Here is a 27,009-nt window from a genome sequence, read left to right as displayed (position 1 = left end):
GGATGTGCTCGCCCAGAGAGGAGACAGGGAAGGGGCTGATGTCCCACCCACACTCCACACCGGAACAGGCTGGGAGCTAGGGGGAGGGGCGAGCAGGGGGAGGGGCAGCACCACAACAGGGATCTGGGCCACGGTGTCCTGCGTGTTCTCAAGGCTGGGCTGTGACGCAGAGCATGGCCCTGAGCGGGGAGCCCAGCCCAGGCTGTGGGGAGAGGTCAGGGCTTCAGTCTAGAATCACTGCTCAGCTGTGGGTGTGGGTGGAGCTGAGGAGGAAGGGCAGGCCCCCTCCCCCATCAGTGCCCCTCAATTTCTGTAAACAGATTCAGGTCAAAGTCAAGCCAGGATCTTGTTCTCCTTTCCTCTGGGCGAAGCCCCAGCCTTCCTCAATCCAGCGGGAGCAAAGAGCACAGGTTTTAGCGTGGAGTCTGGGTTCAAAGGCTAGCTTCACGTTTGCAGGTGATGTGACCTGAACTACTCTGAGTCTCACAGGGTGTGCTGAGGCATCATGGAGGCCTTCAGCAAGAATCAGTGTGTGTTTGCGCATTTTCAGAGGGCCCTGCCCGGGAGGCGGAGCAGATCTGCCCAGCCCTCCAGGACAGGACTGGATGAGACCTCAAAGGTGAATGAAGAGGCTACGGTCAGGGCCCAGGAGCAGGGCCTGCGGGGAGCCTCCAAAGCTCAGGGCTGGGAAGGAACCTACTACTGCTGAGAGCTAGGAGGGTCCCCGAAGGAGAGGCACTGCGGAGGCTTCCTGTACTTAACCAAACTTGAGCCAGGATTTCATTTATTTTTTAATTCCATAAATGTTTTTGACTTTTTATGTGAAGTATAGCACCCATTCAGACAAATGCTCAAACATAAATGTATCCACAGTGATGAATCGTCACAAGGTGAACACACACATAACCCCCACAAGGCCCACAGGTCCAGGCGGGCGGCATTGCCAGCACCCCAGAAGCTCCCTCATTCCACCCCCCACCAGGGGATCTAATACCCTGATTTCTAACTCTCTTAAGTTTGCCTATTTTTGAAGAAAATCTGTGTGGAATTGTAGAGTAGGTATTGTGTGTCTGGTTTATTTTGTTCACAGTTACTTTGAGAGATTGCTCCATGTGGTTTCACGTGGCTGTCATTCATCTATTTGTGTTGCTGTGAGTATCCATCTCATCACATGATTGTCACACCATCCTACTGTGATGGGCACCTGTGTTATTTCCAGTTTGGGATTGTTGCAAATAATGCTGCTATGAATGTTCTTACACCAGCTTCTTGAGGCATTCACACATGCGTTCTTTGCTGGGTAATATACTCAGGTGTCTAATTGCTAGATCATAGGCTTAGCACCCAGTTGTCCAAGCAGTTCTCCGAAAGGATGGTGAAACTTCACGCTCCCCCCGCAGCGATTAAATGTCCCCCTTGCTCTGCGTCATCACCAACGTTTGATATGGTCAGGTTTGTTTTGTTTTTGTTTGGTCATTGTGGTGGCTGCATGGTAGTATTTGCTTGTGGTTTTAAATGACTAATGAGGGTGGCCACCGATTCAGATCCTTATTGGCTTATTTTGTTGAAGGCCTGTTCAAATATCTTGTCCATTATTCTATTGCATAATCTTTTCCTTTTTTTTTAATTGAAGTATCGTTTATAATGTTGTTTTAATTTCTGGTATACAGCACAGGGGTTCAGTTTTATGTGTATATATATATATTCCTTTTCATATTCTTTTTCGCTATAGGCTACTACAAGATATTGAATATAGTTCCCTGTCCTAGAAAATAAGACCTTGTTGTTTACCTATTTTATATATAGTAGTGTGTATCTGCAAATCTCAAACTCTCAATTTATTTCTCTGTCTCCTCCTTTCTCCCTGGTAACCATAAGTTTGTTTTCTATGTCTGTGAGTCTATTTCTGTTTTGTAAATAAGTTTGTGTCATTTTTTTAGATTCCACATATAAATGATATCATAGGGTATTTTTCTTTCTCTTTCTGGCTTACTTCACTTAATATGACAATCTCCAGGTCCATCCATGTTGCTGCAAATGGCATTATTTTATTCTTTTTATGGCTGAGTAGTAGTCCATTGTATATATGCATACCACAACTTCTTTATCTAATCATCTGTCGATGGACATTTAGGTTGCTTCCATGTCTTGACTGTTATAAATAGTGCTGCTATGAACTTTGGGGTGCAGGTGTCTTTTGGAATTAGAATTTCTTCAAGATGTATGCCCAGGAATAGGAATGGGATTACTGGATCATATGGTAAGTCTATTTTTAGTTTTTTAAGGAATCTCCATACTGTTTTCCATAATAGCTGCACCAAATTACATTCCCACCAGCACTGTAGGAGGGCTCCTTTTCTCCACACTGTCTCCAGCATTTATCACTTGTGAACTTTTTCATGATGGCCATTCTGACTGGTGTGAGATGATACTTCATTGTAGTTTTGACTTGCATTTCTCTGATAATTAGCAATATTGATCAGTTTTCATATGCTAATTGGCCATTTGTATGCCTTCACTGGAGAAATGTCTGTTTAGTTTTGTTATTGAGTTGTATGAGCTGTTTGTATATTCTGGAAATTAAGACCTTGTCTGTCATATCATTTGAAATATTTTCTCCAATGTGATAGGTTGTCTTTTTGTTTTGTTTATAGTTTCCTTTGCTGTGCAAAAGCCTGTAAGTTTGTTTAGGTTCCATGTGTTTATTTTTGCTTTTATTTCTGCTGCCTGGGTAGACTGCCCTAGGAGAACATTGCTAAGATTGATCTCAGAGAATGTTTTGCCTAAGTTTTCTTCTAGGAGGTCAATAGTGTCCTGTCTTATGTTTAAGCTTTTAAGCCATTTTGAGTTTATTTTTGTTTATGGTGTGAGTGAGTAGTCTAACTTCACTGATTTACATGCAGCTGTCCAGCTTTCCCAACCACTTGCTGAAGAAGCTGTCTTCCTCCATTGTATGTTCTTGCCTCCTTTGTTGAAAATTCATTGACTATCTTTTTCTTATCGATTTGTAGGAGTTACTTTTATATCTGAACACAAGTCCATCGTCTGTGGTGTTTGTTGCAAATATCCTCTCCACTTTTCCTGCCCATTTCACCCCCTTAATGATGTCTTTTCATGAATAAAATTTCTTAATTTAAATGTACCTAACTTATCAATCCTTTCAATTCTACTTTGTTAGTATACGTGTGTCTTGTTTTGAAAAACCTTTCCATACCTCAAGTTCACGAAGATATTCTTATCCTTGTCTTCCAGAAGCTCTGTTGCCTTACCTTCTACTTTTAGATCTTTAATCCATCTGGAATTTATTTTTAATTGTGGTATGTAATAGGAGTCATTTCCTTTTTGTCCCTATAGATACCAAAATGATGCAACACCAGGTATTGAAATGACAGTCCTTTCCCTGCCACCCTGTAACACCATCTTTGCCATAAATTAAGGGTCCATATGTGTGTGGCTCTGCTTCAGGGCTCCCTCTTGTTTTCTTTGGGGCTGCTGATCAGTCTTTACCCTGTCCTAATTACTGTGGCCTCAAGTCTTGATAGCTGATGGAGCAAGCCTTCCCTCCTGTTCCTCGTCAAAAATCTTTTGGCTACACTTGCTCCTTTTATTTGTCATAGAATCAGCCCATCTATGTCTGCACATATACACAGAGCACTATGATTTTAATTGGAAATGCACTGAATCTATAAATCAATTTAGGGAACAACTAACTCTTTAAATTATGTGTCTCTCAATTCATGAACATGGTATGGCCCTCAATGTACTTAGGTTTAAATTATTTTTAAGTGGATGAATAATATATGGATACATTCTTAGTAAAAATGCAAAAACTAGAGATGAAGCAAGTGTTCCTTTCTCTTCCCAAACTGAGCGGTAGCATCAGTTACTATACATCTGTATGCAGGCACGTGTGCATGCACACATGCCAGTTATGGACGGGTTCATATTAATTTGCCACCTTTTTTTCACTTGACAATAGAATGCGGGCATCCCTGTGTCAGAACAATTGAATCTAGGCCATTCTTTGTAAACACTGCTTGTACCCAGAGGCCGAGCGTGCTGTAGAATGAGACTGCAGACTGCACTACAGGGAGCATCCCTGCACATGTCTTCTTGGATGAGTGTGTTTTCCTCTAAAAGCGAACCCTAAAGCAAAGAAACCCACTGGGACACTGCCGTAATTGTTCAGAGAAGACAGGATTAGAGGCAGAACTAGGCTGGGGAGGGAAAGGAGAGGTGAATTTCCTTTTCCAAAATATCACGTACTTCCTCTTGACAGTCTGCCGGGCCTCGCAGACCACTGTCTGTCGTGGGGCTGCTATAATTCAAAGATTAAGAGCACAGCAGAGGTGGAAACAAGGGAGCCCAGGGTGAGGACAGAAAGGAGGAAGAGGGGCTCGGACCTGTTGATTAAAGCAGCCACTAGAACAGAAACGGGGTGGCATGAGATCTGCTGCCCCCAAGCCCTGCCTGCCCTGGGCAGGGCCCTGCACCAGCCGCTGCACACACACTGACTGAGCTTTCAGCGGTTCCGTACTTCTCCTGTAAGACGAATCTGAGGCTCAGAAAGGTGAAGGGGCCTGTCCAAGCCCACTCACTGAGTCAGTGGCCCAGCTGGGTTTCTCACCCACCGTGGGTGAGTCAGCTCCCTGGTTTTTGCCCCTTTCCTGGGGCCTGACCACAAAGCCCTGTGTGCGTGCAGTCTCTGGGCACACATGATGCTGTCTGAGGACACCAGATGGGCAGATCTGGAGGAGCCAAGACCTGAAACTTCACTGGGGAAGGTGCTAGGGAGACGGGCTCAGCACTGGCACCATTTAGAAGGAGTTCAGCCAGAAGAGTAGACAGCAGCAGGTGACAAATGGTGTCTGATGAGCCCCTGCTGTCTGGAAACCCCTCCCCAGGAAGCCAGTGGCCCACCGTGCAGCAGGTTGGAGGCAGTGGCTAGGAGCCAGGTCACATCCCCAGTCAGCATGGGGCCCAGGTGGGAGCTGGGGACAGAGCTCTGCTTCCTGAGGATTTGGGAGACCATTCCTGGCTGGGCCTAGGAGTCCCCATACCCCACATGCAAGGCCCCCACAGCCTAAGGAAGGCCACAAGCCCCCAGGGCTTACCAAACTCCTGCTGGTCTTGCTTCCCTCCTCCCTCTCTGCTACCACACCCCACCTAGCTGCCATCTCCTCCCCTCCTACAGACTTTTCTGGCTTTGCGTTTTGGGTCCCTCTTTTATATTTTGCACTGTTTAGATTTAAGAAACTCCCTTTACAAAACCTTTTAAAAATAACAGAAAGGAACATCTGTTTATAAAACAAATGCATGTAAGTATAGCCTATTAATTCTACGCACAGAGAAGGGCAGACATGATTTTTTCCCCCAAATTGAGATCACACTGCTCATTCTTTTCAATAACCTGCTTTCATTACGTCCCAACGTATTTGTGAAGTTCCCACGTGTGGTCTTTGTGGCAGGACCGCACAGCCCTTAAGAACACAGACTCAAGTGCCGGCAGGACAGGATTTCAGCCCTTGGCTCTGCCGCTGGTTAGTTTTGTGACAGAGCAAGTTACTCACCTCTCTGGGCCTTGTCTTCCGTGTCGGTCAAGTGAGGCTAATAGTACCCACCCTCGTAGGCTGAACGAGGGAGGCGGGCCTCACCTGGACCACAGTAAACGCTCACTGAACACCAGATACTAGGATTATTGTTACTCCTATCCTAATGACACGGCCCCATATCCTGGCCTCACCTCACATCCTAGGTCCTGTACCTGGATCCCAGCTCTGACTCTGAGTCCTTATCTGAGTCTCCCAGGCCTACCCTGTGTCTCTTCAAGATCCCTGGGCTGGCTTAGGGACTGGTGCCAGGGGTCAGCTCCCAAGTGGCCTTCAGTGGGACTTCTGAGAGATTCTTCCCTGGTTTCTCAGTGATATGAGGAAGAAGAGGGGTTAGAGAAGGAGGAAAGGAGAAAGGAGCAGGCAGAGAAATGGCTCCGATTTAGCCAGGCCCTGGAAACCTGGGCCCAGAGCATTTCAAATCTCTGTGGCTCATGGACTTCCTCACCTGGTGTCTGTGTGCAGGGTCCCCCCTAGTTGGCATCCCAGGAAGAGATGTGTCCCCTGGAAAAGCCCACTAGCATGGCTGCTCTCATGAGGTCAGGGAGGGGGAAGACCCTGACATAAGACCACCCCACCAAGAAGTTGCTAAGACCTGAGGGCACTGCTTGGGGTTCACTCTGTCCTTTGGACTTGGGAGTGACCCACTGACTTCCAAATGTGGGTACAGGTGTCAGATGGGGGCTACAGTGGGGCTGGGGGCTCAGCTCTGAGCTCTGGGGTCCACAGGAGATGAACAACTACCGGCGGGCCATGCAGAAGATGGCAGAGGACATCCTGTCGCTGCGGAAACAGACCAGCATCCTGGAGGCAGAGAACCACATGCTGAGGAGTCAGTTGACCCAGGAGGAGGTGGAAGAGGAGCCGAACAACATGGAGAGGGCCCGGAACCTGGGTGAGGGCATACAGGCCACTGAGGGCATCTGGGTGCCCACCAGAGCCCAGGCTCTGGATTGCAGGACAGGGTGGTGGGAGCCTTTCCCAGACATGCATGCTGCTGGACTCAAGCTGGTAGGAGCCTGGCTGTCCTTCTGGGATGGGAAATGGAAAATTCAGTTCTGCCTCAAGTCCCAGGGCTGAAAGACACCTGCCCACCACCCCCTAACTGTGCCAATTTGAGTTAGGAGCTGCCTCCTCCCTGAACCAGCTCCTCCACCACCACCAGCGTCCATGAAGCAGAAACTGCTCCTGAGTGAGCTGGAAATGAAGAAGCTGAGGGACAAGGTGCAGCATCTGCAGAATGAGCTGATTCGCGTGAGCTGGGGCGTGGGGGGCAGAGGGGAAGGGGGCTCTGGAGGGAGAGTCTGAAGAAGGGTCTGGCGGCAGAAGGAAGAGGGACATAGGAGGATGGGGGCAAGTGCAGCAGAGGACTGGACAGAGGGTCCTGGGGTTGACCCTTGGGGCCAAGGGCACCCCTGCTTTCCCTTCTTCCTCCTCCCTCCCTCACCTTCAGAAGAATGATCGAGAAAAGGAGCTGCTCCTCCTGCACCAGGCTCAACAGCCACAGGCGGCGCTGCTGAAGAGGTACCAGGACAAGCTGCAGAAGATGAAGGCGCTGGAGGAGACCGTACGGCACCAGGAGAAGGCAGGTGCCAGAAGGGCCAGGCTGTCTGGGCCCAGCCCCAGACAGGAAGGTGTGGAGCCCCCTGGCCAGCCCAGCCTCTGTGCTCTGCCCTCCAGGTGATCGAGAAGATGGAGCGGGTGCTGGAGGACAAGCTGCGGGATAGGAATGAGCCCCTGCAGAACAGGCTGCAGGGAAAGCCCAACATGGGTGAGTCGGCTCCCCGGCTTTTGCCCCTTTCCTGGAGGCCCCACCTTCCTGGAGCCACTCCGTTTCAGGAGCACCTTCAAATTGTAGCCCAAAGTGCTGGTTTCCTGCTCATGCTCATTCAGGCACTGAGTGCTTCCAGAGGTCTCCTAAGCTCCCTTCTCCTGCCAGGGAGCCCCTCAGGGCACATGGGGACGCAGTGAATGAACCAGGCTAGAAAAAGCCTCAGAACTTCCAGGAGAGTCCCTGGGACTAGAGCAGGCAAAGATGGGCTGCCCCACAAAGGAGGGCTGTCTCCCAACTTCTTAACTTCAGGACCCTTCAGATTATTTGCTCACCTCCCTGTATCTTCAAAGCGTCTGCTTCTACAAAACAAACAAAAAATATTTTGGTTAAATCAATGATTTGTTTTCTCCACTGATGTTAAACAAAGCCACCTAGAACTGCCAGTCAGAGGTGGCTCTGGTGAGCAGGCACAGCACAGCAGGCCAGCCTAAGCAGAGGATTTCCTGCAGCCCATCTGTGCCACCTCACTGGGGACTGCTGTGAGGCCAGCCCCGTGTCAGCCTTCATTGCATGAGGGTGTCATTGCAGGGGTGGGGGCAGTTTGAAGGCCTTTAGGAAGCCATGAAAGCTGGGCCTGCCTTTCAGGAACCCTGAGGTTGAGGTGAGAGATGAGAAGGTAACCTAGGGAGGGGAAACAGCCAGGCGCTGGCCCAGGGACTGATGATGCCAGGAGCAGAGAACAGAGGAAAGACAGAGGTGAAGAGCTGAAGCAGACCCAGGACAAATGGTGGGAGAGTGATTAGGGAGAACACTGGGGTCAGATCCTGAAGAGCCTAGAACAATGGCCCAAGGAATGTGGGCCTGATTCCATCAGCAGTAGGGAGCCATTGAAGGCTTGGGAGTAGAGGCGGCAGAATGAAGTAAAATGCTGAGGCAGATGGGGCCAGGGACATGGAGGCAGGAAAGCCCACCTCATGAACACGTGTGGCCACATTCACAGCCTTCCCCATGCTCTCAGCCCCTGGCCTTCCCCCGGCTCCTACGGGAGAGAATCTGCCTGTTGACCTTTATTCAATGCTGCTGGCGGAAAACTCGAGGCTGCGGGCAGAGCTGGACAAGAACCGCCACCAGTCAGCACCCATCATTCTGCAGCAGCAGGCCCTGCCGGTAAGAGCCACCAGCACAAGCTTGGCATGGGCCTGTCTGCACAGGTTACCTGCCAGGTGCCCAGAGATCACCTATGGCACAATCCGCTGAAGCCCAAGACCAGGAGCTTGATTTCCCGGGGTCTCCAATATGCCTGGAGTCTCCTGGAGAGCCTCCAGCTCTCGGGCCTTGACTCTGTTTCCCTGGGGAGCACACGCAAGTCCGAAACTGTCATCATTCCCCTCGCCTGGTACCCCCGGAGGGAGAGCAAGCCCCTAGCTGACCCTTGACCCCTGGCCCCATGTGCCGCCTGGCTGGCCTGCAGTTGGGCTCCACACAGGCCTCTCAGAACTCTGTTCTGGAGCATTTCCTGGGATTCATACAGCCTTGGAGAGCCCTTTTCCCCCATCCCAGGTGGACCCTGGGGAGTTGGGACCAAGAGGAGACCTGGCAGAGAGGCTGCAAGAGACAGATGGCCCAGGCCACTCCAAGGGCAGCCTGCCCGCACAGGTGGGTGTCCCTGGCCCCCCTCTACTTCCAAGGCTGTTACAGGTCCCCCTGCTTTATGCAAACCCAAAGACAGGACATTAGGAATCACAAAAGAGGGGTGAGCTGGGCACAGGAGAGCTTTTCTCTTCATCCCAGGACTTGCAGGAGGTGAGTTCTTTTTGAAAGCACACCTGATGCATGGACATCCAGGTAAAGTGTGGAGGTCGGGGAAGCCCTGCTTTACAGACAGAGCCTTCACTTTACAAAAAGACCCTCAGCTCGCGATTCCTTTCTGTGCACTAACCTAGCGCTCCCTAGTGCATTTTGCATTTAAAAATTGTGCAAAAAAAAAAAATCATACACTAAGAATCTGTGGGGAGAACAGCTGTGAAAAAGGCACATGCTGTACCAGGCCTGAAACTCTGGGAAGGGGATTTGGCTCTGGGTCTGAGGCTCTGCACTGAGGAGCTGAATTTGGAACTCAGACCTGGCTAATTTCTCCCTCTGTCACCTGGCCTCCTGAGCTCACAGTCAGCCCCCAGCTGGGACCACGTGTGACTTTCTCCTTTGTCCACAGGATCTCCTTGCCAATAATTCAGACAAGTTTAACCTCCTGGCCAAGCTGGAACGCGCTCAGAGCCGGATTATTTCCCTGGAAAGCCAGGTAGGTGAGGTACAGGGGTCACACGATTCAGATAGCCTCACCACTCAGCCTGAGACCGGGGTTGGGACTCCATGTTTGCCTAGGGTTGAGGCTTTCTGCGTGACCAGGGCCAGAACTTCCTGTGTGAGGAGGGCGAAGACTGTGTGTGTGGCAAGGGTCGGGTTCCATGTGTGACCGATGTCTGGGCTCTGGGTGAGTCCATGGTTGCGTTCTGTGTGAGAAGGGGCCGGGCTCAGTGGGTGAAGAGGGTCATGGTTCAGTGTGTGTCCAGGATAGGGGCTCAGTGTGTGAGGAACGTCAGGGCTTCATGTGTGACTGGGTCGGGGCTCCAAGTGTGAGAAGAGCGTGGGCTCAGTGTGTGAAGAGATTTGGGGCTCCATCTGTGAGGAGAGTCTGAGCTCAGTGTCTAAGGAGGGTCTGGGCTCCATGTGTGACCAGGATTGGGGATCTGTTTGTGAGGAGGGTCAGGGATCCACGTGTAACCAGGGTTGTGGCTTCCTGTGAGAGGAAGGTCACAGCTGTGTGTGTGATAAGGTCGGGGCTCCTATTTTTACCACAGTCTGGGCTCCATGTGTAACAAGAGTTGGGGCTCAGTGTGTGACTAGTCTCGGCGTTGCAGTTGTGAGGAGCGTCAGGGATCTGTTCTGACCAGGGTGGGGCTGCCCGTGTGAGGAGCATCAGGACTCAGTGTGTGAGGAGACTGGGGCTCCCGGTATGACCAGGGCCGGGGCTCTGATTCTGACCACAGTCTGGGCTTCATGTGTGACAAGAGTCGGGGCTCCGTGTGTGACTAGTCTTGGCGTCACGATTATGAGGAGAGTCAGGAACCCGTTTTTGGCCAGGGTGGGGCTGCTCGTGTGAGGAGCGTCGGGGCTCAGTGGGTGAGGGACGCCAGGGATTGGCGCGTGACTGGGTCGGGGCTCCAAGTGTGAGAATGGTCTGGGCTCAGTGTGTGACGAGACTTGGGGCTCCGTCTGTGAGGAGGATCTGAGCTCAGTGTCCGAGGAGGGTCAGGGCTCCTTGTGTGACGAGGGTGGGGACTCCCTGTGTGAGGAAGGTTGGGGCTCCACGTGTGACCCTGGCTGGGTATCTGTGTGTGAGGAGGGTCAGGCTACTTCTGTGACCATGGTCTGGGTTCCACATGTGACCACAGTCGGGGCTGAGTGTGTAGCCAGTCTTGGGGATCCATTTGTGAGGAAGGTCAGGGACCTGTTTGTGACCAGGTTGGGGGCTCCCCACGTGAGGAGGGTCGGAGCTCCATGTGTGAGGAGCTTCGGGGCCATAGGTGTCCAGGGTCAGGGCTCAGTGTGTGACCAAGGTTGGGACTCTAGTGCCAGGAAGTCAGGGCTCCTGTGTCAGCAAGTTGGGGCTCACTGTGTGAGGAGTCAGGGCTCCATGTGTGACCAAGGTTGGGGCTCCTGGTACGACCAGAGCCTGGGCTCATTGTGTGACCAGTTCTGCAATTCCGTTTGTGAGGAGGGTCAGGGCTTTTGTGTCAGAAAATCAGGGCTCCCTGTGAGAGGGGAGTCAGGGCTCCATGTATGACCGGTGCCGAGGCTGAGCATGTGAAGACGGTCGGGGCTCTGTGTTTCAGGCGGGTCAGGGCTCAGTCTGTGTCCAGGGTCTGGGCTGTCTGTGTCAGGAAGTCGGGGCTCTCTTCTGGAGGAGAGTTGGACTCAATGTGAGGAGGGATGGGGCTCAGCGTGTGAGGAGGTTCTGGGCTCTTTTGACTAGTGTTGGGGCTTGGGATGTTGGTGGAACTCAGAGATGTTCCATCAGTCTTGGTTGAACTGTCACCTGGTCCGTCTCCACCCACCCCTGCCACCCCCATAGTCTCTTGGAAAGACAACAAGCCCATATTGCCCAGGGTTTTGGTTTTTGCCTGGAGAGCAGGCTCAGGCTCTGGCTGTCCCAACTCTCTGGGATGCGCCCTGCTGCCAGCGGTTCTCCACCTCTCTCTCTCCATGTCTGTAGTTAGAGGAATCAGCTCGGCGCTGGGGACGAGAGAAGCAGGACTTGGCCACACGGCTGCAGGAGCAAGAGTACGGCTTGAGGCACCCCTCAAACACCATCACCGCAGACCTGCCCGTGAGCGATCCCTCTGGAGGAGCTCCTTGGTGTTTGGGTGGTGGGACTGGCAGCCACCCCACTCCCAGAGTCACTGGGCCTTGTGAGAAAGTACCCAGGGGGTCCTGCTCCCTGGCTAGTAGTCAGAAGACCTGGGCTCCACTTCTGCTTGGCTACCAGCCAGAGCCCTTGCCCCGTCTCAACCCCTCACCTGTCTCAGGCGAATAGAGAGCCCTGCCAAGACCACCACCTCCCCTTCAGGTGGTGGTGAGAGTCAAAGACGAGACCGCTGTGGTCGGCAGGGCGCCCCATGCTCTGGCACTGTGTCCTTTAGGGCTGGATCTGCTCATGGGCAGCGTAGCTGTAGCCCCCGCCCCACTCCACAGTGCCTGAGATTCTCGCAGGAACATACCCTTCTTGGGCAACTGCAGTGCTGCAGCCCTGCCAGGGGTGGGAGCACGCTGCCAGAGAGAAACACTGCTGGCTTCCCAAGAACAAATAGGCCAGTTTACAGCTGCCCCGCAGAACTGGGCCACCCAGGCCCCAAAGCGAAAGCCCTGATTGCTCCTGCCCTTGAATGATCAGTGCTCTTCTCATTTCCAAGCTCCTGGAAAGGCCTGAAAAGGACAGGGGACTGAGGGGAGCACAGAGCTACCTTCGCAAACTCACCCACTGAGCCCCGGAGACTCTGGGGGAATTTGGGTATGACCTGCTGTGGTTAAATGGGTTTGGAAATCCTTGAGAAGTCATGAACTACTGCGTTTTTGATCCTCTGAGTCATGGTTTGCCAAGCAAGATGCATTTTAATGGGTCATCCCCCAGGGACAGGGGCATACTCACTTCACCTTGCTTTGCCCACCACAGAACCCCTCTACCCTCTCTAAGGACCAAAGGCGACCCTCCAAGCTGGACCCCTTGATGCCCAGCTCAGAGACTAAGCTCAACAGGCTCTCAAAGTCCCAGCAGACTGAGCCCCAGGAGACCTGAGGCCTGGAGCAGGCCTCCCTCTCTGTGTGCTGCGGAGTCTCACCCCATCCCCTAAAAATGACTTTATTAAATGCTGTAGGTCAGTGAGCATTCACCTCTTTCCTGGAGCAGAACAACCTGGGGGGCTCAAGCTTCCTCCTTCCAGACCCCACTCACAGGGCCTGGGCCCTCTGCTGTAGCCCAATAGCGTCCTGCCTGTCTCAGAAGCTACCGCCTTCGGAGAGCCAAAGGCCACAGTGGATCCAGGAAAGGCGGGGTGGGGCGGGTAGAAGAGGCCTCCCAAAGCAGGAACCAGGGAGACAGCCCTGTCAAGGTCCCCAGAAGGACTGAGACTGCCAGAGGCCAGCTTTGTCGGGAGGTGTGAGGGACGTTGGGACTTTCTACCTGCCCCCAAACATCTTACATATCTGAAATCCCTTCTTTCAAGTTTGGTTTATCTGTTTCTTGGGAAGGGAAAGACTTGAAATGAAGCCTGCTTGTGACAACCAGTTACATGTTAGTATGAAATACCCCATTCACCAGGGCTAGGCTGAGCTGTCAGTGTTGTGTCCAAATGTAGCCAGGGACAGAAAAGCAGATGGAGCCAGAGGAAGGAGCCCTCTACTGAGAGTTAGGAGGCCTGCCTTCTAGTTACAAGCATACTGTGTGACCTTGGGTGACTCAAGCAACCTCTCTGGGCTTCAGTTTCCCCATCTATCCCCAAAGAGCTTAACCTCTTTGACAGTAAGGCCCCTTCCAGCTCTAATATTTCTCAATCAAAGATGACTTAGGCCCAGAGGAGGGAAGGGAAGGAGGAAGGAGAGAGAAAGACAACAAGGAAGAAGATTGTGATAGGAAAAGCAGAAAGGCTCCAAGAGTGGATTCAGAACCCGCAGGTCCTGGTAGAAGAGGCCAAGATGGCTGGGCTCTGTCCTGAGTGGGACTACCCTGTCTGCCTGCAGGACTTAGCCTCAGATAACCGAGAACCAGGAAGGATCAGGCACCTGTTCAAGTTGGGAGGGGGTTAAGGAGGCTGAAACTGGGACCACTATCAGGCAATCCAAATAATGCACCAAAGGCTCTGCCCCAGTGTCCCTGACCTATACCCAGAGCTTGGACAAGTGGGCACGTCCACTGGAAGAAGAAATTAAGGCCTAGGAAAGCCCAGAAAAGAGTCCAGTGGGGTGGAGGAAGCATGCTGGCCTCACATTTCCAGGGTCAGCCACCTCACACCAGCCCCTCACCCACAGCCCCTCCACTACACTGTCCCTGGCCATGCCCAAGACTCTGGACTATGGCTGGAAGTCCTCATGACCCTTCAGGGAATTCCCACCCCCGGCTCAGCCAAGCAGAGCCCTATACAAGCCTCACCCCTAACAGGTAGGCCTGCCCCAGAAGCCAAGATTGGCCCACACTGCTCAGGCTACCCTGTTCTCTCAGCAGAACTCCGCCAAGTTCTTCGTCCCTCTGCCTGCTGCTCCAGTAGCTTCTGGCGCAGGGGCAATAGCCCTCCGTCTGCTCTGCCTCGCCCCCAGCCCTGACAGCAGGGAAGCTGATCCTGCTGGCTCATGAGCTGCTGTAGGTGGGTGGGTGGGTCCCAGCAGAAATGGCTTTGATTGCAGCTGCCTTAGTCCCCCATTCATGCTCAGATCTGTCTGCTGACCAGTGTCAGGGAGCATCTCCACAGGAGTGATGGATACCTCAGGGGTCAGATGGAAATGAAAACACTTCACATAGTTCAGCCATTTATTGCCTTCATGGGGTGGACAATGAGGGGGAAGAGGTGGGGGGAGAGAGGGGTGCCTCAGCTGAGCTGGAGCAGCTGACCACTGGGTGCCAACTCCATCTGGTCAGAGCTGGCCAGAAGGGAGCAGGGGTGGGGATGGAGCACTGGAGGTGCAGACACTCCCATGGGCCCCACCTCCTCGGGCCGCCCTCCCACATGCCTGCCAGCCTGGATGACAGGAAGAGCAGTGGCCACCCTCTCAGATCACGCCTTGGGTGAGTTCTGGTTGAAGGGCCGGAAGATGAGGAAGATGGGCTTGTCGGGGATCAGGATGAGGCTGAAGATGCTGTCCACATCATTGAGATACTGCATTTCAATCTTGAAGTTCTCCAGAATCTGTGAAAGAGAGATGGTGGGCTCAGGAGAGGTGGGGGGTCTGTCTCCCCTAGGCCAGGCTCGTTCACCTGTAAGCAGTGCCTGCTGAGTGGGATTTGAGACACTCCAAGGGGCCTACCACCAGCTGCTATCAAACCCTGCACAGACCCTTGGCTCAGGCTTTCGGTTTGGTTCTACAAAACCTTATCTGACCCCACCCCTATCCCATCACCACTGTAGGGGAACAGATGGTCAGGGAGCACCAGTGGGTGATGAGTATCCACTAAAGATGATGAGGGCCCAGAAGAGGAGGCAGCAGGGAATGGTCCGGGAGGGAAGGCCAAGTAATGACAGACAGACATCCCCAGGCTAGACTCACGTGGATAAGGAAGACGGTCATCTCGAGCTCAGCGATCCGCCGGCCCACGCACTGCCGCAGACCCCAGCCAAAGCCCAGGTTCCGGAAGTGGATGAGGTCCCTGTCTTTACCCAGCCACCGGGTTGGGTCAAACTTGCTTGGTTTTGAGAAGTAGTTGGGATCTCGGCCCATGGCGTAGATGGCCACTTGCACCAATGTCTGGGGACAAAGTAGCGAAGGTCTAAGTAGGCTTCACCTCCTCACAGACCAGGCAATTACCCAGCATCCCCACTCCTGGGCCCCAGCCTGGCTACCCAGCTGTGCAGCACAGGACACTGCCCACTGTGTGATCTTGAACAAGGCCCCAACCCTTCCCTGAGCCTCATCCATCAAATGGGCATGACTGAAGACACTAAGCCAGGGGTGGCCCAAGAATTGTCCTGCCCCTTCCCTCAGCCCCAGAGGGCCCCCAGAGATCCAGACAGCCTGTGAGATCTCCCTCCTAACCCTTGGGTCCAGCAACGTTCCAAAGACATTGCCCACTGTGTCCACCACCTCTGCCCTTTGTTCACACTTGGACCACTGCTGCCAAGGGCCCCACCAGCTCCAGGAAGTAAGGCAGGACAGAAGCCCCACTCCCACCATCTGTACACAACTACAGTCTACCCTTGGCCTCGTCTGTCTGCCTGACAGAGCCTGCAGCCCTCCTGCTGCACCTACCTTGGCAGGAATCATGTAACCTCGAAGAACCAAGTCATTTGCAAGGTATCTCTGCAGGGTCACGGAGATGGGGTGCAGTCTGCCGGTGGAAGGCATTCAGAAGTTGATGCCCCAATGCCTGGACAAAGCCTCTGCACCCAGCACGGCACCTCAGTCCCAGCTGCAGCACCCTGGAAAGACCTTGGAGGGCAGGACCCTTCTCCCCATTCCCAGCTGTCCCCTCCAGACTTCTCACTTCCTACTACCAATCTCCTCTTCCAGCCCATTCTTGTAACCCTGAGTCCAGGCACCACCCTGGCCCTGCCCAGGGATTTGAGGTGGGAGGGGCAGGCATAGTGAGGGTGGGCTTGCCTCAGTGTCTCCTTGATGCTAGCTTTGAGGAGCGGGACCAACTGCAGCATCGTGTTTATGTCTCCCTGGGCCTGGCGCCGGGCAGCCAGGACCTCCTCCCGTAGCATCTCCTGCACTTTCAGGCTGCGTGCCATCTCGTACAAGTGCCACTGCAGCGTCATGGATGTCTGGCAGGGAGTGTGGAGGTGCAGAAAACCAAGAGGGCTGGTCACTCCTGGGGCACACAGACCCATGCTAAATTTTCATTGCCAAACATCTCTCCCCACTCTCATCCCAATATCCAGAAACCACCATCCAAAAAAAAAAAGCAAAACAATTCAAAAGGCAAATATCCAAGAAGGCTTTCTCATGGCCCTGGCAGGAATGTTTGGGGCAGCTCTTGTCTCTGCCCTCCTCCCTCATGTCAGCAGAGCCCACCCATCTCCCCAGCCAGTAGAAGGCCATCCACACAGCTAATGCCTTCTTCCAAAGGACTCCAGTAGCCCTAAGAGGCCCAATCCTACTTCTGTAATGGTTGTACTCCTGAATGACTGCCATTCTTCTTGAAGTGCCTGTTAAATGGCCATCCCTCTCCCCAGTAGAACTTCCCCCTAGACTTAGCATCTGCCTGTAGCAGCATAGGACAAAGTGAGGCTCAGAAATGCTGAAATCGGAACAACCAGACCTGTTTTCTGTCAGTGTTGCAATTATCATGTGGTACATACTGATATTAACCAGGTAGTCTCAGTATTAGCCTGAGATAGTGACCATGAGCTTTCACTGAAGGTATGAGGGATCCTCATCGAGCCCCGGAGACCGGATTCCGTGGTGGTAGGACCCTGGGCTGGAGCAGCCCTCCCTCCTGGGTTAGGACACAGGTTGTTGGAACATTGTCTTACCAAGGATCATATTTTGGTCCAAGAGATTTGAACATGCTCCTTCTTCCTCCCAGCAGACCCAATTGTGAAAAAATGCCATCCAGTCACTTCCCAGCTTGAAATCCTTGCCTGGCTCCCTGGAGTCCCCAGATCAAGTCCAGAGGCCCTGGCCTGACCCATGGGTGCCCTCCGACACCAGCCTGTTGCTCCCAGCCCCGCCACCACCTCTCTCCATCATGCTCCTTATGCTCTAGTCACACTGAGCTACATGCAGATCCTGAAGCCCATAAATCTTCCTCGTGCTGTTCCCTTTTCCCTACAGTTCCCTTCCCCAACCTGGGAATCAAGTGTGTATTCCTTCTTCAAGGCTCAGATCAAATGTGTGTTACTTGTCTCACTACCTCTAAGGCCTGACACAGGGTGGGGACTCAGGAGATACTTGTTTAATAAGACAGTCAACTAAGTTGCTAACTGTGTGACCTTGACTAAGTTCCTTAACCTGTCTGCGCCCCAGTTTCCTCATCTAAAAACGGACGAGAACAGTAACATCCCTCATAGTGGTGTTTGTGAGTAGTGAATGCGTTAGCACACGTGAAAAGCTTAGGAACCTGCCTGCCATGCACAGCCTGCTTCGTAAATGTTTCCTAAGAATACTAGCTGCTCTGGTGCAGCTATTGGAGGTCTCTCCCGCGTGACTGACAATGAACTATGTTTAAAATATGCTCAAAAGTTCCATCTGCAGCCCATGGACCCAAACTCCCCTATGAAAGCGCAAGGTAAATGTGGTACCTAGGAAACCAAGTCCTTCACCGGAGGCTCTGACACAGGCCTCTCCCCTTCCTGAAATGCTACTCCTCCTCCCTCTCCTCCTGGCAACAGGAGGAAAGACAAGTTGGTTTCGGCTCTATGGAGCGCGCCCCCTGTCCTGCAAGGCCACGTTCGTCTCTCCCCTCCCCCCGCTTAGTGTCGTAGGTACCTGGCACATGCCTAGTCCCCGGCCCCGTAACACAGCGTGGTAGGCAGTCTGTGCTGCCTGCATGTCGCAGGCTGAACTGTGTCTTCCCCGCCCAGAGTCACATGTTGAAGTCCTAACCCCCTGTACCTCACGATGCGACTGTATCCAGAGACAGCGCCTTTAAAAAATACGGTAAGATGAGGTCATGTGGGTGGGCCCTAATCAGCTGGGGCTGGTGTCCGTGTAAAAAGAGAAGGAAGGAGGAGGGAAGGAAGAACATGTGAAAACAGGAGGAAGACAGCCATCCACAAGGCAAGCAGAGGGGCCTCAGAAGAAGGCAACACTGCTGACACCTTGGTCCCGAACTGTGAGACAATGCGTTTCTCTGGTTTAAGCACCCCCGTCTGTGGTACTTGGTCATGGCAACCAAAAAATTAATACACTCTTCCTCTCTGAGCCACTGCAGAAGTTTGAGGTCTGCTGTGTTCATCTCTAAAATCTCAGTGCCTGAATCATAACTAACAATCAAGAGACACTAAAGAACTAACCCTCAACATCACATTAGCGTGAGGAAGTTTAAGGTATTGGAAAAAAAAAAGGGATGGCCCACAGGACAGAGTTTTGATGTTCAAAAACAGAAGTTTCTAGGGTGTTGTTCTGCCTGTGGAGGGGGCCTCAGGGAGCTACCACAGATGATGCCTTCAGGCATCCGAGGCTTGGGGGCGGTGGGGGTTGGGGGTGGGACTGAGGTGGAGAAAGGGGAGGATGGAAGACAACAAAAGGACTTGGAGGACAGAGCCCAGGGCAAATTCCACTGGCTCCCAGCTTTTCTGAGGACCTGCCTGCTTTCCTGACTCCGAGTGAGCTGTGTCACCCACCTGTGCCTAGGCACTGCCTCCTCACAGGCAAAGAAAAAATTGTGGATCAGCCTCCAGGCATGTTCCATGGGGGACTGACTTGACCTCACCCTCCTAGGAGATTAGTATTTAGGAAATGGAGTCAGAGAGGCAGACTCACCCCACATGGGCAGGGTTTCAAACAATGAGGCAGGCTGGTGGAAAGGGTCCGGGGGCACAGGAAGGGACAGGATGTGCTCCTAAAGCCACCTCAGCCACCTCACCACGTCCTCACCGTGTCCACGCCCCCTGCCAGCATCTCCGTAACGTTGCCCTTGACATCATCTGAGAGAAGATTGTCATTTCCCAAGAGACGGTAGAGGATGCCTGGATAATCGGTGAACTCTGTTTTTAATCTCAGGTCCCCATAGAATTTCTGGGTGTATTTTTCAGCTGTGAGGCAAGAAGAAAGAAAAAAGAGTGAGGCTCTCCACAGTAGGGCAGGAAGGAGCGTGATCACTGGTGAGAGGTGGTACAGGGGCTTGGGGATTCTGGAGCCCTGTGCTTTCCAGGCTGCTGTTTTTCTGAGCACCAGTCTGTTAAGCCCTTCATATCTGTTTTTTTGTTTAATTATTGACCAAAGCTCTTTGGGGGTCAGTGCTATCATCCCCATTTTACAGATAAGGAAACAAGCTCCTTGAGTGTGAAGATTTGCTCAAGATCACAAGATCAAGGTCGGGGCAGAGGCAGGATCTGACTCCAGGTCTGGCACATCCAGTCACCCTTCCCTACCCTACTTTACCAATCTCTCTCACCAGAGTCCTACTCTGTCACCAAGCACAGCCAAGTCTGAAACACTGATCCTTCACCCGTGTTGGGGATCGTGAGCTGTTTGGAAGAATATGATGAACGCCTTTGACCCTCTTCTAGAAAAATCTAATTATCCCCATAGCCAGCCTTCAGCCCACATTTCTAGGATTTTCAAGGCCTTCCCGATGCCCATCCTTGCCCACCAGAGGGTGAGTTTCCTGCATGGCAAGTCAGTGCCCACTGATAACTTGGGGAAAAGGCAGGCCGAGGCCTGAGGCTTCCAGCTGGCTTTTTCTCTCCCCTCTTTCTCCCCACTTCCCCAACCCCTAAACCTAGACCTAGGTTTCCCACCTCCAGGGGTAGACAGGGCTCTCCTGGCCCCCAGACTCGGCTGCCCAGGTTACAGCCCTCACCTTTATTGAAAATTACATCCCATGCAGCCACGTGGTCCTTCCAGGTCTTAGTCCTGAGCAGACGGAACAGGTCTGGGGGGAGGTTGAGCAGGGGGACGCTGGTGTGGAACATCTTGTAGACAGCATCAATGAACTTCTGGGCCTCAGGGTCCACTGTCTCCTCCAGCATCCCCAGGCGCTCCCCAAATAAGACATGGGTGATGGCTGCAGAGGAGGCAGGGAACCCCTTTTGACCATCTAAGAGCCTCAGCTCCCAGGAAACCATTCCACCCCCTCAACACACAGGAACCCCTGCAACCAGCCTAAGCATCCTTTAGTAAAGAAACTGAAGCCTGAGTCCCAAGGGGCTGAAATTGCAAGGCTGAAGAAAACTGCCTTTCTGGCAGCCTCCCAGTTCCTTCAGAGGGTCCTGTGGCAGACCCTGAAAAGGGATCACTTGAGTGGGAAGCAGAGCTGGGAGAAGGCCCAGGCTGGGATGTAACTGCTCTGCCTCCTTCCACCAGCACCCCCAGCAGCCTCTGGGCTTTCCTCCTGGATTTCTCATCTACAACTGACCACAGCAGCTGAATACTTTCTCAAACAGATCAGATGGACAACTAGGGGACATCACTCCCTGGTAACTGGCCATCCAGAGCCCACCCTGGCCAGACATAAGAAGTTACAACAACCCCAAGGTTTTCCCATCTCCTGGGTTAGGGATTTGAATGCTGATTTCAGGCCAACCTGGGCACCCCAAATCTCCTGCAGTGATCACATGATCCCCATCAAGCCACAGGGCCTTGGCATGTGCTGTTCCCTTTACCTATACTGCCCAACTTCCTTATCCCATCTGTATAACTCCTACACATCCTCCCATACCCAGTTCAGATTAACCACCCAACACTCCCCTCCCCTCCCAGCCCTCTAAGGTCTCTGTCCCAGGAGAAGGTGATTTGGAGAATGAAGGGATGAGCCAAGCTCTGGCTTTTGGAGGAAAGTGGCAATAGGGACCTACATTTTGGTGATCCTTCCCCCCATAGTGTGAATCAGATGAGAGCTTGCAGCTCTCACAGGTAGCCAATGGAGGAGAATGTGTTCAGCAGCTCATCCCAAACGCCGGTCCCAACACTTCTTCATGGTCTATGCTGGGTCTCAAGTTGGGACACTGGGTTCTCCTACCCCCAGGACTGTGGCCAGGTAGGTACAAGTCCCTTACACTCAAAGGCAAAGCGAAACAGGTCTTCCTTGATGTCCCCTGAGAACTCTCCAGAGCCCTGCTGCTTGATGCGCCTGTGCAGGACGCTGACGAAGTCCTGAGACACTGTGTCCATCAGGGGAATGAAGTTCTTTATGGCCTCTGGAGACATCACCTCCGCATTCAGGACCAGTCGGTCTTTCTTCCAGGCTTCTGACTTCCTGAGAAAACACGGGCCCTCAGGCCCTCATGGTCACAAACCTCAGGCCTGGCAAACACAGAGGGGGCTGGCTTGGCTCTCCCAGGAGGCTGGACCATAGCTCTCACGTCCAGCACTCACGTCCACATCCACCCCTGCCCTCACCTCCTCCCACCTTCTGTGTGGCCTGGCAAGGAGCGGAGGGGACAGGAAGAAAGGTTGAAGGAGGACAAAACCCCTGCCCTTCTCTACTCCCTCTGCTGCCACCGCTGTGAGCCAGGAATTCATATTCTTAGAGCCTTCAAGTAACTTTCAAGCCCTCTAGTCTTTGCCTCTGCTACAGGCCTGCCCTCTCCACCACTTCCCCTTCCTCCTGGACCATCTCCCCTCCTGCCATTCAGGCGTCCCTCTACGTCCCTTTTTCTGACCCCTGCACAGACACAATGACCAACCTTTCCTCTTCTGCACCCCCAGCACGCCCCATTACTCACACTGGTGGGGAATCTCAGATGCTCAGAGCTGGGTTAATGCCCGTTATTCTCAACTTGTGGCCCAGTCTTGAAAAGAGCTCGGTGCAACGCCCTCTTTGTCCTTTTGGGGCTTTGTGTGTTTACAGGAATGTTATTACAAACTCACTGCCCAACATGGAAACCAGGAACTTGACGGTAACTGACAGGTGCCCATCTAGTCCTCCCACATCCTGCCTCCCCAGCTAAGGGGACCGCCAACCTGACTCCCTTGTTTGCTTTTGTATTTAGTTTTATTTGATTTTTTATAAAAAATATTTAATTTTTTTTATTATTGTATTATTTAACTATTTTATTTTGGTGTGGGGGGTGGCAATTAGGTTTATTTATTTTTAGAGGAGGTACTGGGGATTGAACCCAGGACCTCGTGCAGGCTAAGCATGCGCTCTACCACTTGAGCTATACCCTCCCCCCTAGTTTCATCTGATTGACATATATTTCTAAAACATACTTTTTAAAAAATGTCTACTTGTTTTCAACTTATAAAAGCTGTCATGATTTGCTTTTTTCACTCCAGTTTATATTTCTAAGTGTCATCTGTATTGCTGTGGGTCACAGAGTCTGTCCTTTCGGACTGGGTTACACCACTGTGCACTCATTCACGCGCCTGTGAGGCACTTGGCTGGTTTCCTGGGTTTTGGTGTTAAGAACAACCACGTTGCAGACATTCTAGTCCATGTCCCCCTCAGGGGGTGGGGATATCCTTTGGAGTATGTCCCTGAGAGCAGAACGGCTGCGTTGTAAGCATGTGAATATCCAACCACAGGAAGTAATGTCCAACCATTTCCCAAAGTGGTGGCATCCATTTTCAGCCCCACTAAGCAAGCTATGAACATTTTAGTTTCCCCATAGTAACACTTGCTATGGTCACAGTTTTAAATTTTTGATGAGCAACTTGGTGTAAAATGGCATTTATTACATTTAAATACACTACTTCGTTCATCTTTCTCACCGTATATTTAGACAATCAGGGACTCACAGTGGCAGAGCCCTGCCATACTGTTACCTCAAGCCCAGCATAAGAACTGGCACGTAGTAGGTGCTCAATAAAATGGGACTTAATGAATGAACCAATAAATGAAAACTTAAGGTCTTTAATAACTCATTAAGATCTTTGACCTGACCATCTCCCTGAAGGTTGGCAGGGCTGTTCACCCTCACCATCATCTGTTTTATGGCATCAGGAAGATGACCATGACTTGTCTAGAGGCCCCAGCTAGAAGGTGCAGGGTAAGTGAGGCCCCAGCCCCTCATCCCCAGCCTCTGCCCCCACCACAGTTGCCCATCATCTCCCTCCAGCCCCTGGGAGGTGGCCCAGGACTCACTTAAACAGGACCCCAATGGGTTTCTGGTAATGCTGGTGATAGGCGACCCAGGGCGGTATGTCGTAGCGTTCTGGGTTGGGACCCTCAAACTTAAAGAGAAGGGCCACGTCCTCAGGGTCAATGATGTAAACTGACTCCACATTGCCGAGCTTCTCCCTGGAGGAGAGGAAGAGAGGCGCTATGATGTAAGGATTTGAGGGGAGTCATGCAGACCCTGGGCAATCAGGACACAGGGCACGGCTTGTCTGTAACCCCCTTGTGGCTGACAGCACAGAGCAGACAGGCCTCCTCGTCATGTGACCTGAGGCAAGGCTCTCACCCCTCTGAGTCTCAGTTTCCTTTTTTATAAAATGGACACGAACACTGGGCCTGTCTCACAGGATTGCCATGGATAAGATGATATGCGGTCTATGGGTGTGACTCCTGTGAGACATTCTATACGTGACACCTGTGTGCTCCTCATCACAGTGGCTCCTGCGAACCCCAGCATATCCCTGGGACCAGGCCCACCCCCACGCAGGGCCTTCCATGGACCATCAGGTCCTCCATGCTCACTCTTCCTGCGTGTCCACACTCTCAGCACCCTCCACCCTCTCACCCATGCAGAGCTCAGAAACACGACACCTTCAGGTCACCTTGAAGTGATCCTCTACTGGCTTAGCTCCATGACTCCATGCAGCCCGCTAGGCAGGCCACACACCAGGCCAGCCAATCCCTTCTAGGCTCTAGGATTGGAATTCTGGGCATGGCCACCCTGCCTCCAAGAATCAGATGCTGGACAAAGTAACGTGTCCCTATTAAAACATCAGGCCCCAGGTATAAATATACCACATAAAGCACTTTGCAGATAGTATTAAAATACAACAGTTGGGAAAAAACAGAAAATTCCAGTTCTCACTTGCATTTGCCTTTTGCATAAGAAAGATAATTCAAGATACACTTTAGGACAAAACATCATATGAACATACAGGTACAAGCCAAATTCTCTCCCTCCCCCTCTCTCTCTTCTCTCTCTCTCTCTCTGTCTCTCCTCCCTCTGATGGAGAGGAGAGAGGTAGGAGGGGGCAGGGAAGGACCCGAGTGAGGATGGCACTGCTTTAAATGCTGAACATAAAGCTTGAGCCTAACTCCCTAAGCCTCCCAGAAAATCCCCTCCGTGTTTTTCCAGCTGCCGCACATCCTCACACCACTGGCTCCATTAGAAAAAAAGAATAAGAAAAAAAGCTCTGCAAAGTCCTTGAATGACTATTGTTATTATCAATTCCACCTCTGGGAATTTAGCCCAAGGCAGCAACCTGACAGCAGACAAAGATGCCTGATGGATGAGGATGTCTAGTAGCAGAAACACTTAGAGTGGGCTAGCTGTCCACTTAAAAGAACTAGCTAAAAAAATATGGCCTAGCCATACAATGGGCTACTCTGCTGCCTTTTAAAGTTATGCTAAATAGAGAAAAGAGAAATGAGGTCTTTGATATGTTGAGGGACAGCACCACACAGCATCTAAATATCTTCACATTCTGAATGGTGGAGAAATATTATCAAAATTGAGGTTGTATCTGATTTTGATTTTTCTAAATTGTTCTATAAAGAACAGCCTTGCATTAAGAAAAAATAAAACCATGAAGCTTGTATTTTAAATTTCTTGTGTTTATTTAGGAGTTTATCATCATTTCAAAGCTATTGTTAGAACAGTGACATGCTGAGCTAGAAATTAGACAGCTGGGGTTCCAGCCCTGGCTTTGCCCTGATGAGCTGTGTGACCTTGGCAAGACCCTTCTCCACTCTGGGCCCCACTTTCCCCACCTGTAAAATGGGGATGATAACACCAACTTTAAGGACACGTTGCAAGGCTCAGATGAAAGTGACTCAGAAAACAGGAAGAGGCTTTATGAAATAAGGAGTCCCTACCAAGGGATGGGAGCCGGGAAGGAGGTGGGGGGAGGAAGCCGGGAGTGAGAGAGAGTGCCGTGAAGTCAGGCTGGGGACGGAGGCAGTGACAGGCCTAGCAGAGAGAGAGAGACAAGAAAGAGACACTCAGGAGTAACCTTCTCCCAGGTCTGACGCTCAGTCGGTGGGGGGGCTCCCTGCCTCCAGCCAGCTATAAAAAAGGCACTGACGGCTTCAGAAGGGGTCGTGGGAGAGGGAAGAAGCGGCCCTGACAAGGGAGCAGCTGGTGTCCTACACAGACAAGCCTGTGCCCCTTCAGCCCACCTATCCAGCCAGCTAACGTGTCATACGATACCCTTTCCCTATCTTGACCCTTTCACTTCAAGTAAAAGTAAAGTAAAATGTACTGTCTCTTCTGGAGCCCCATCCCTGCCCCATCCCATCCCCCGGTTCCCATCCCCCTCATCTGTTCGCTCAGAAAAGCTCCCAGGTGTAACTTGAAGCCAACCCCCCTTAGAAACAGCTAAACCAGAACAAGTGAGGCTTCCCACCCATGACAGCCCCCAGACCCCACCTCTATTCCAGGGCGAGAAGGTGGGATGCTCAGAGGGCAAAAGACCAAAAGCCCTTCCTCCTGGCAGGAAGCCAGGCAGATGCTTGTCAAAGAGGGGCTCTAGCCACTCCTAGAGGAAGGGACAAAATCAGCTGCTCCAGAGCTGCACAGGATTGAGGGGTGGGGCCAGCACCCCAGCAGGACAGGGATCTAGCTCGGTGACCAGAGCAAAAATCCTAACCTCTCTGAACTTGGGTCTCCTCTGACAATAGGGATGATAAACTTACCTTCCAAGGTGGACAATGGATTTAGGGAGGACGTTGTCAAGGTTTGTTGACTTGCTCACTTGCAGGGGATACTAAGAGCACCCCCACCTCCCTAAACTTTCAAAGGGTGCAGGACCGAGGCAGCGGGTGTCGAGCCCTCAGGGCCAGGAACTGAACCCACTGTCTGGGAAGTCTTATTCCTTTTCCTGTCACCCCCAGGCAGGAAGAAATAAAACCAGAGCCTGGAAGGGGAGAGCAGACCATCTGGGGAGCAGGGAGCACAGCAGAGCTGCCCAGGCCCCCTCCCTCCCTATCCTGCCAGCCCCACCCTCTGTCAGGCTTACCTGTAAATGGGGCCATACTTCTGGAAGTTCTGGGCTTGGTGAAAGTGTATTTTCTGTGGGCCGTTCTCCCTCCAGAAACGGTACAGGTTAAGCCAGCCATTGTCACCAGGGGAGGGGATCTCATTGAAGGGGAGAGGGGTTTTAGTGGAGATGCCAGCTCCCTCTTCATTGGGCACCCTGAGATGCCCCAGGCACTCCCGCGGGGTGCTCAGGAGGGGCTGGTAGCCTTTGACCAGAACTGAGCGGAGGGGAAGCCCCCTGGCCAGCATGCTGCTCTCACAGCTGCCACTGTCCCTGCTCGACAGGGCTCGACAGGGTGACTCTGGCCCTGGCCCCTGGGCCCAGCTTATAAATGCCAGCTCAAGGCTAAGCGAGCAGCTGATGAAGCCTCCCTCCTCCTGCTGCTGGTTCCAGCCCGCGCGGCCCCTCCCCGATTCAGGGGACTGTAAAGAAAAGAATGTTGCCTACCACACCAGTTCTACAAAGGTCAGCTCATCGGCCACAGCTGTTGCCCACCTGAGGGGAACCCTCAGGACTTCAGGATGGAGAAAAACAGGAAGCATCTAGATATACTGACCCCTAGATAGTTCAGATGTACATCTAAGGAAAAATTTCAAA

The 27,009-nt window shown here is 52.2% G+C and overlaps 2 protein-coding genes across 4 annotated transcripts in view; one reads left to right on the top strand and one right to left on the bottom strand.

Annotated features, from left to right (window-relative positions):
- CCDC33 (coiled-coil domain containing 33) overlaps positions 1 to 12,823 on the top strand; it is a 107,307-nt gene extending 94,484 nt beyond the window's left edge. Inside the window, exons 13-20 of one of the 3 annotated variants that reach the window (XM_074354059.1) lie at positions 6,339 to 6,504; positions 6,775 to 6,863; positions 7,063 to 7,194; positions 7,290 to 7,380; positions 8,384 to 8,550; positions 9,596 to 9,682; positions 11,657 to 11,770; positions 12,614 to 12,823. In XM_074354059.1, the coding sequence (XP_074210160.1) occupies positions 6,339 to 6,504; positions 6,775 to 6,863; positions 7,063 to 7,194; positions 7,290 to 7,380; positions 8,384 to 8,550; positions 9,596 to 9,682; positions 11,657 to 11,770; positions 12,614 to 12,736 (969 nt within the window). In that variant the 3' untranslated portion in view covers positions 12,737 to 12,823. Of the gene's footprint in view, positions 1 to 6,338; positions 6,505 to 6,774; positions 6,864 to 7,062; positions 7,195 to 7,289; positions 7,381 to 8,383; positions 8,551 to 8,943; positions 9,040 to 9,595; positions 9,683 to 11,656 lie in introns of all 3 variants that reach the window. The other 2 variants (XM_074354057.1, XM_074354058.1) reach the window with 2 other exon arrangements.
- Positions 12,824 to 14,447: 1,624 nt separating this feature from the next.
- Positions 14,448 to 26,698, bottom strand: CYP11A1 (cytochrome P450 family 11 subfamily A member 1). The gene is made up of 9 exons (XM_010955264.2): positions 26,392 to 26,698; positions 23,342 to 23,497; positions 21,312 to 21,511; positions 20,117 to 20,320; positions 19,189 to 19,346; positions 16,246 to 16,412; positions 15,895 to 15,973; positions 15,196 to 15,393; positions 14,448 to 14,837 (listed from the first exon to the last, which is right to left on the bottom strand). The coding sequence occupies exons 1-9, from the start codon at positions 26,658 to 26,660 to the stop codon at positions 14,706 to 14,708; spliced, it is 1,563 nt and encodes a 520-aa protein (XP_010953566.1). The 5' UTR covers positions 26,661 to 26,698; the 3' UTR covers positions 14,448 to 14,705.
- Positions 26,699 to 27,009: the final 311 nt, after the last annotated feature.

The sequence above is a fragment of the Camelus bactrianus genome, chromosome 27 (genome assembly GCF_048773025.1).
Source record: "Camelus bactrianus isolate YW-2024 breed Bactrian camel chromosome 27, ASM4877302v1, whole genome shotgun sequence".
Classification (NCBI taxonomy): Eukaryota; Metazoa; Chordata; class Mammalia; order Artiodactyla; family Camelidae; genus Camelus; species Camelus bactrianus.
Note: the sequence above shows the minus strand (reverse complement) of the source record. Positions and strands in the feature narration are given on the sequence as shown.

Excerpts from the sequence above, each read along its gene's own strand:
- CYP11A1 (XM_010955264.2), bottom strand. The coding sequence starts at position 26,660 with ATGCTGGCCAGGGGGCTTCCCCTCCGCTCAGTTCTGGTCAAAGGCTAC. Across the intron at positions 19,347-20,116 it reads GGATGTAATTTTCAATAAAG|CTGAAAAATACACCCAGAAA; the intron begins GTGAGGGCTGTA and ends CTTGCCTCACAG. Across the intron at positions 15,394-15,894 it reads GTTACATGATTCCTGCCAAG|ACATTGGTGCAAGTGGCCAT; the intron begins GTAGGTGCAGCA and ends CTTTGTCCCCAG.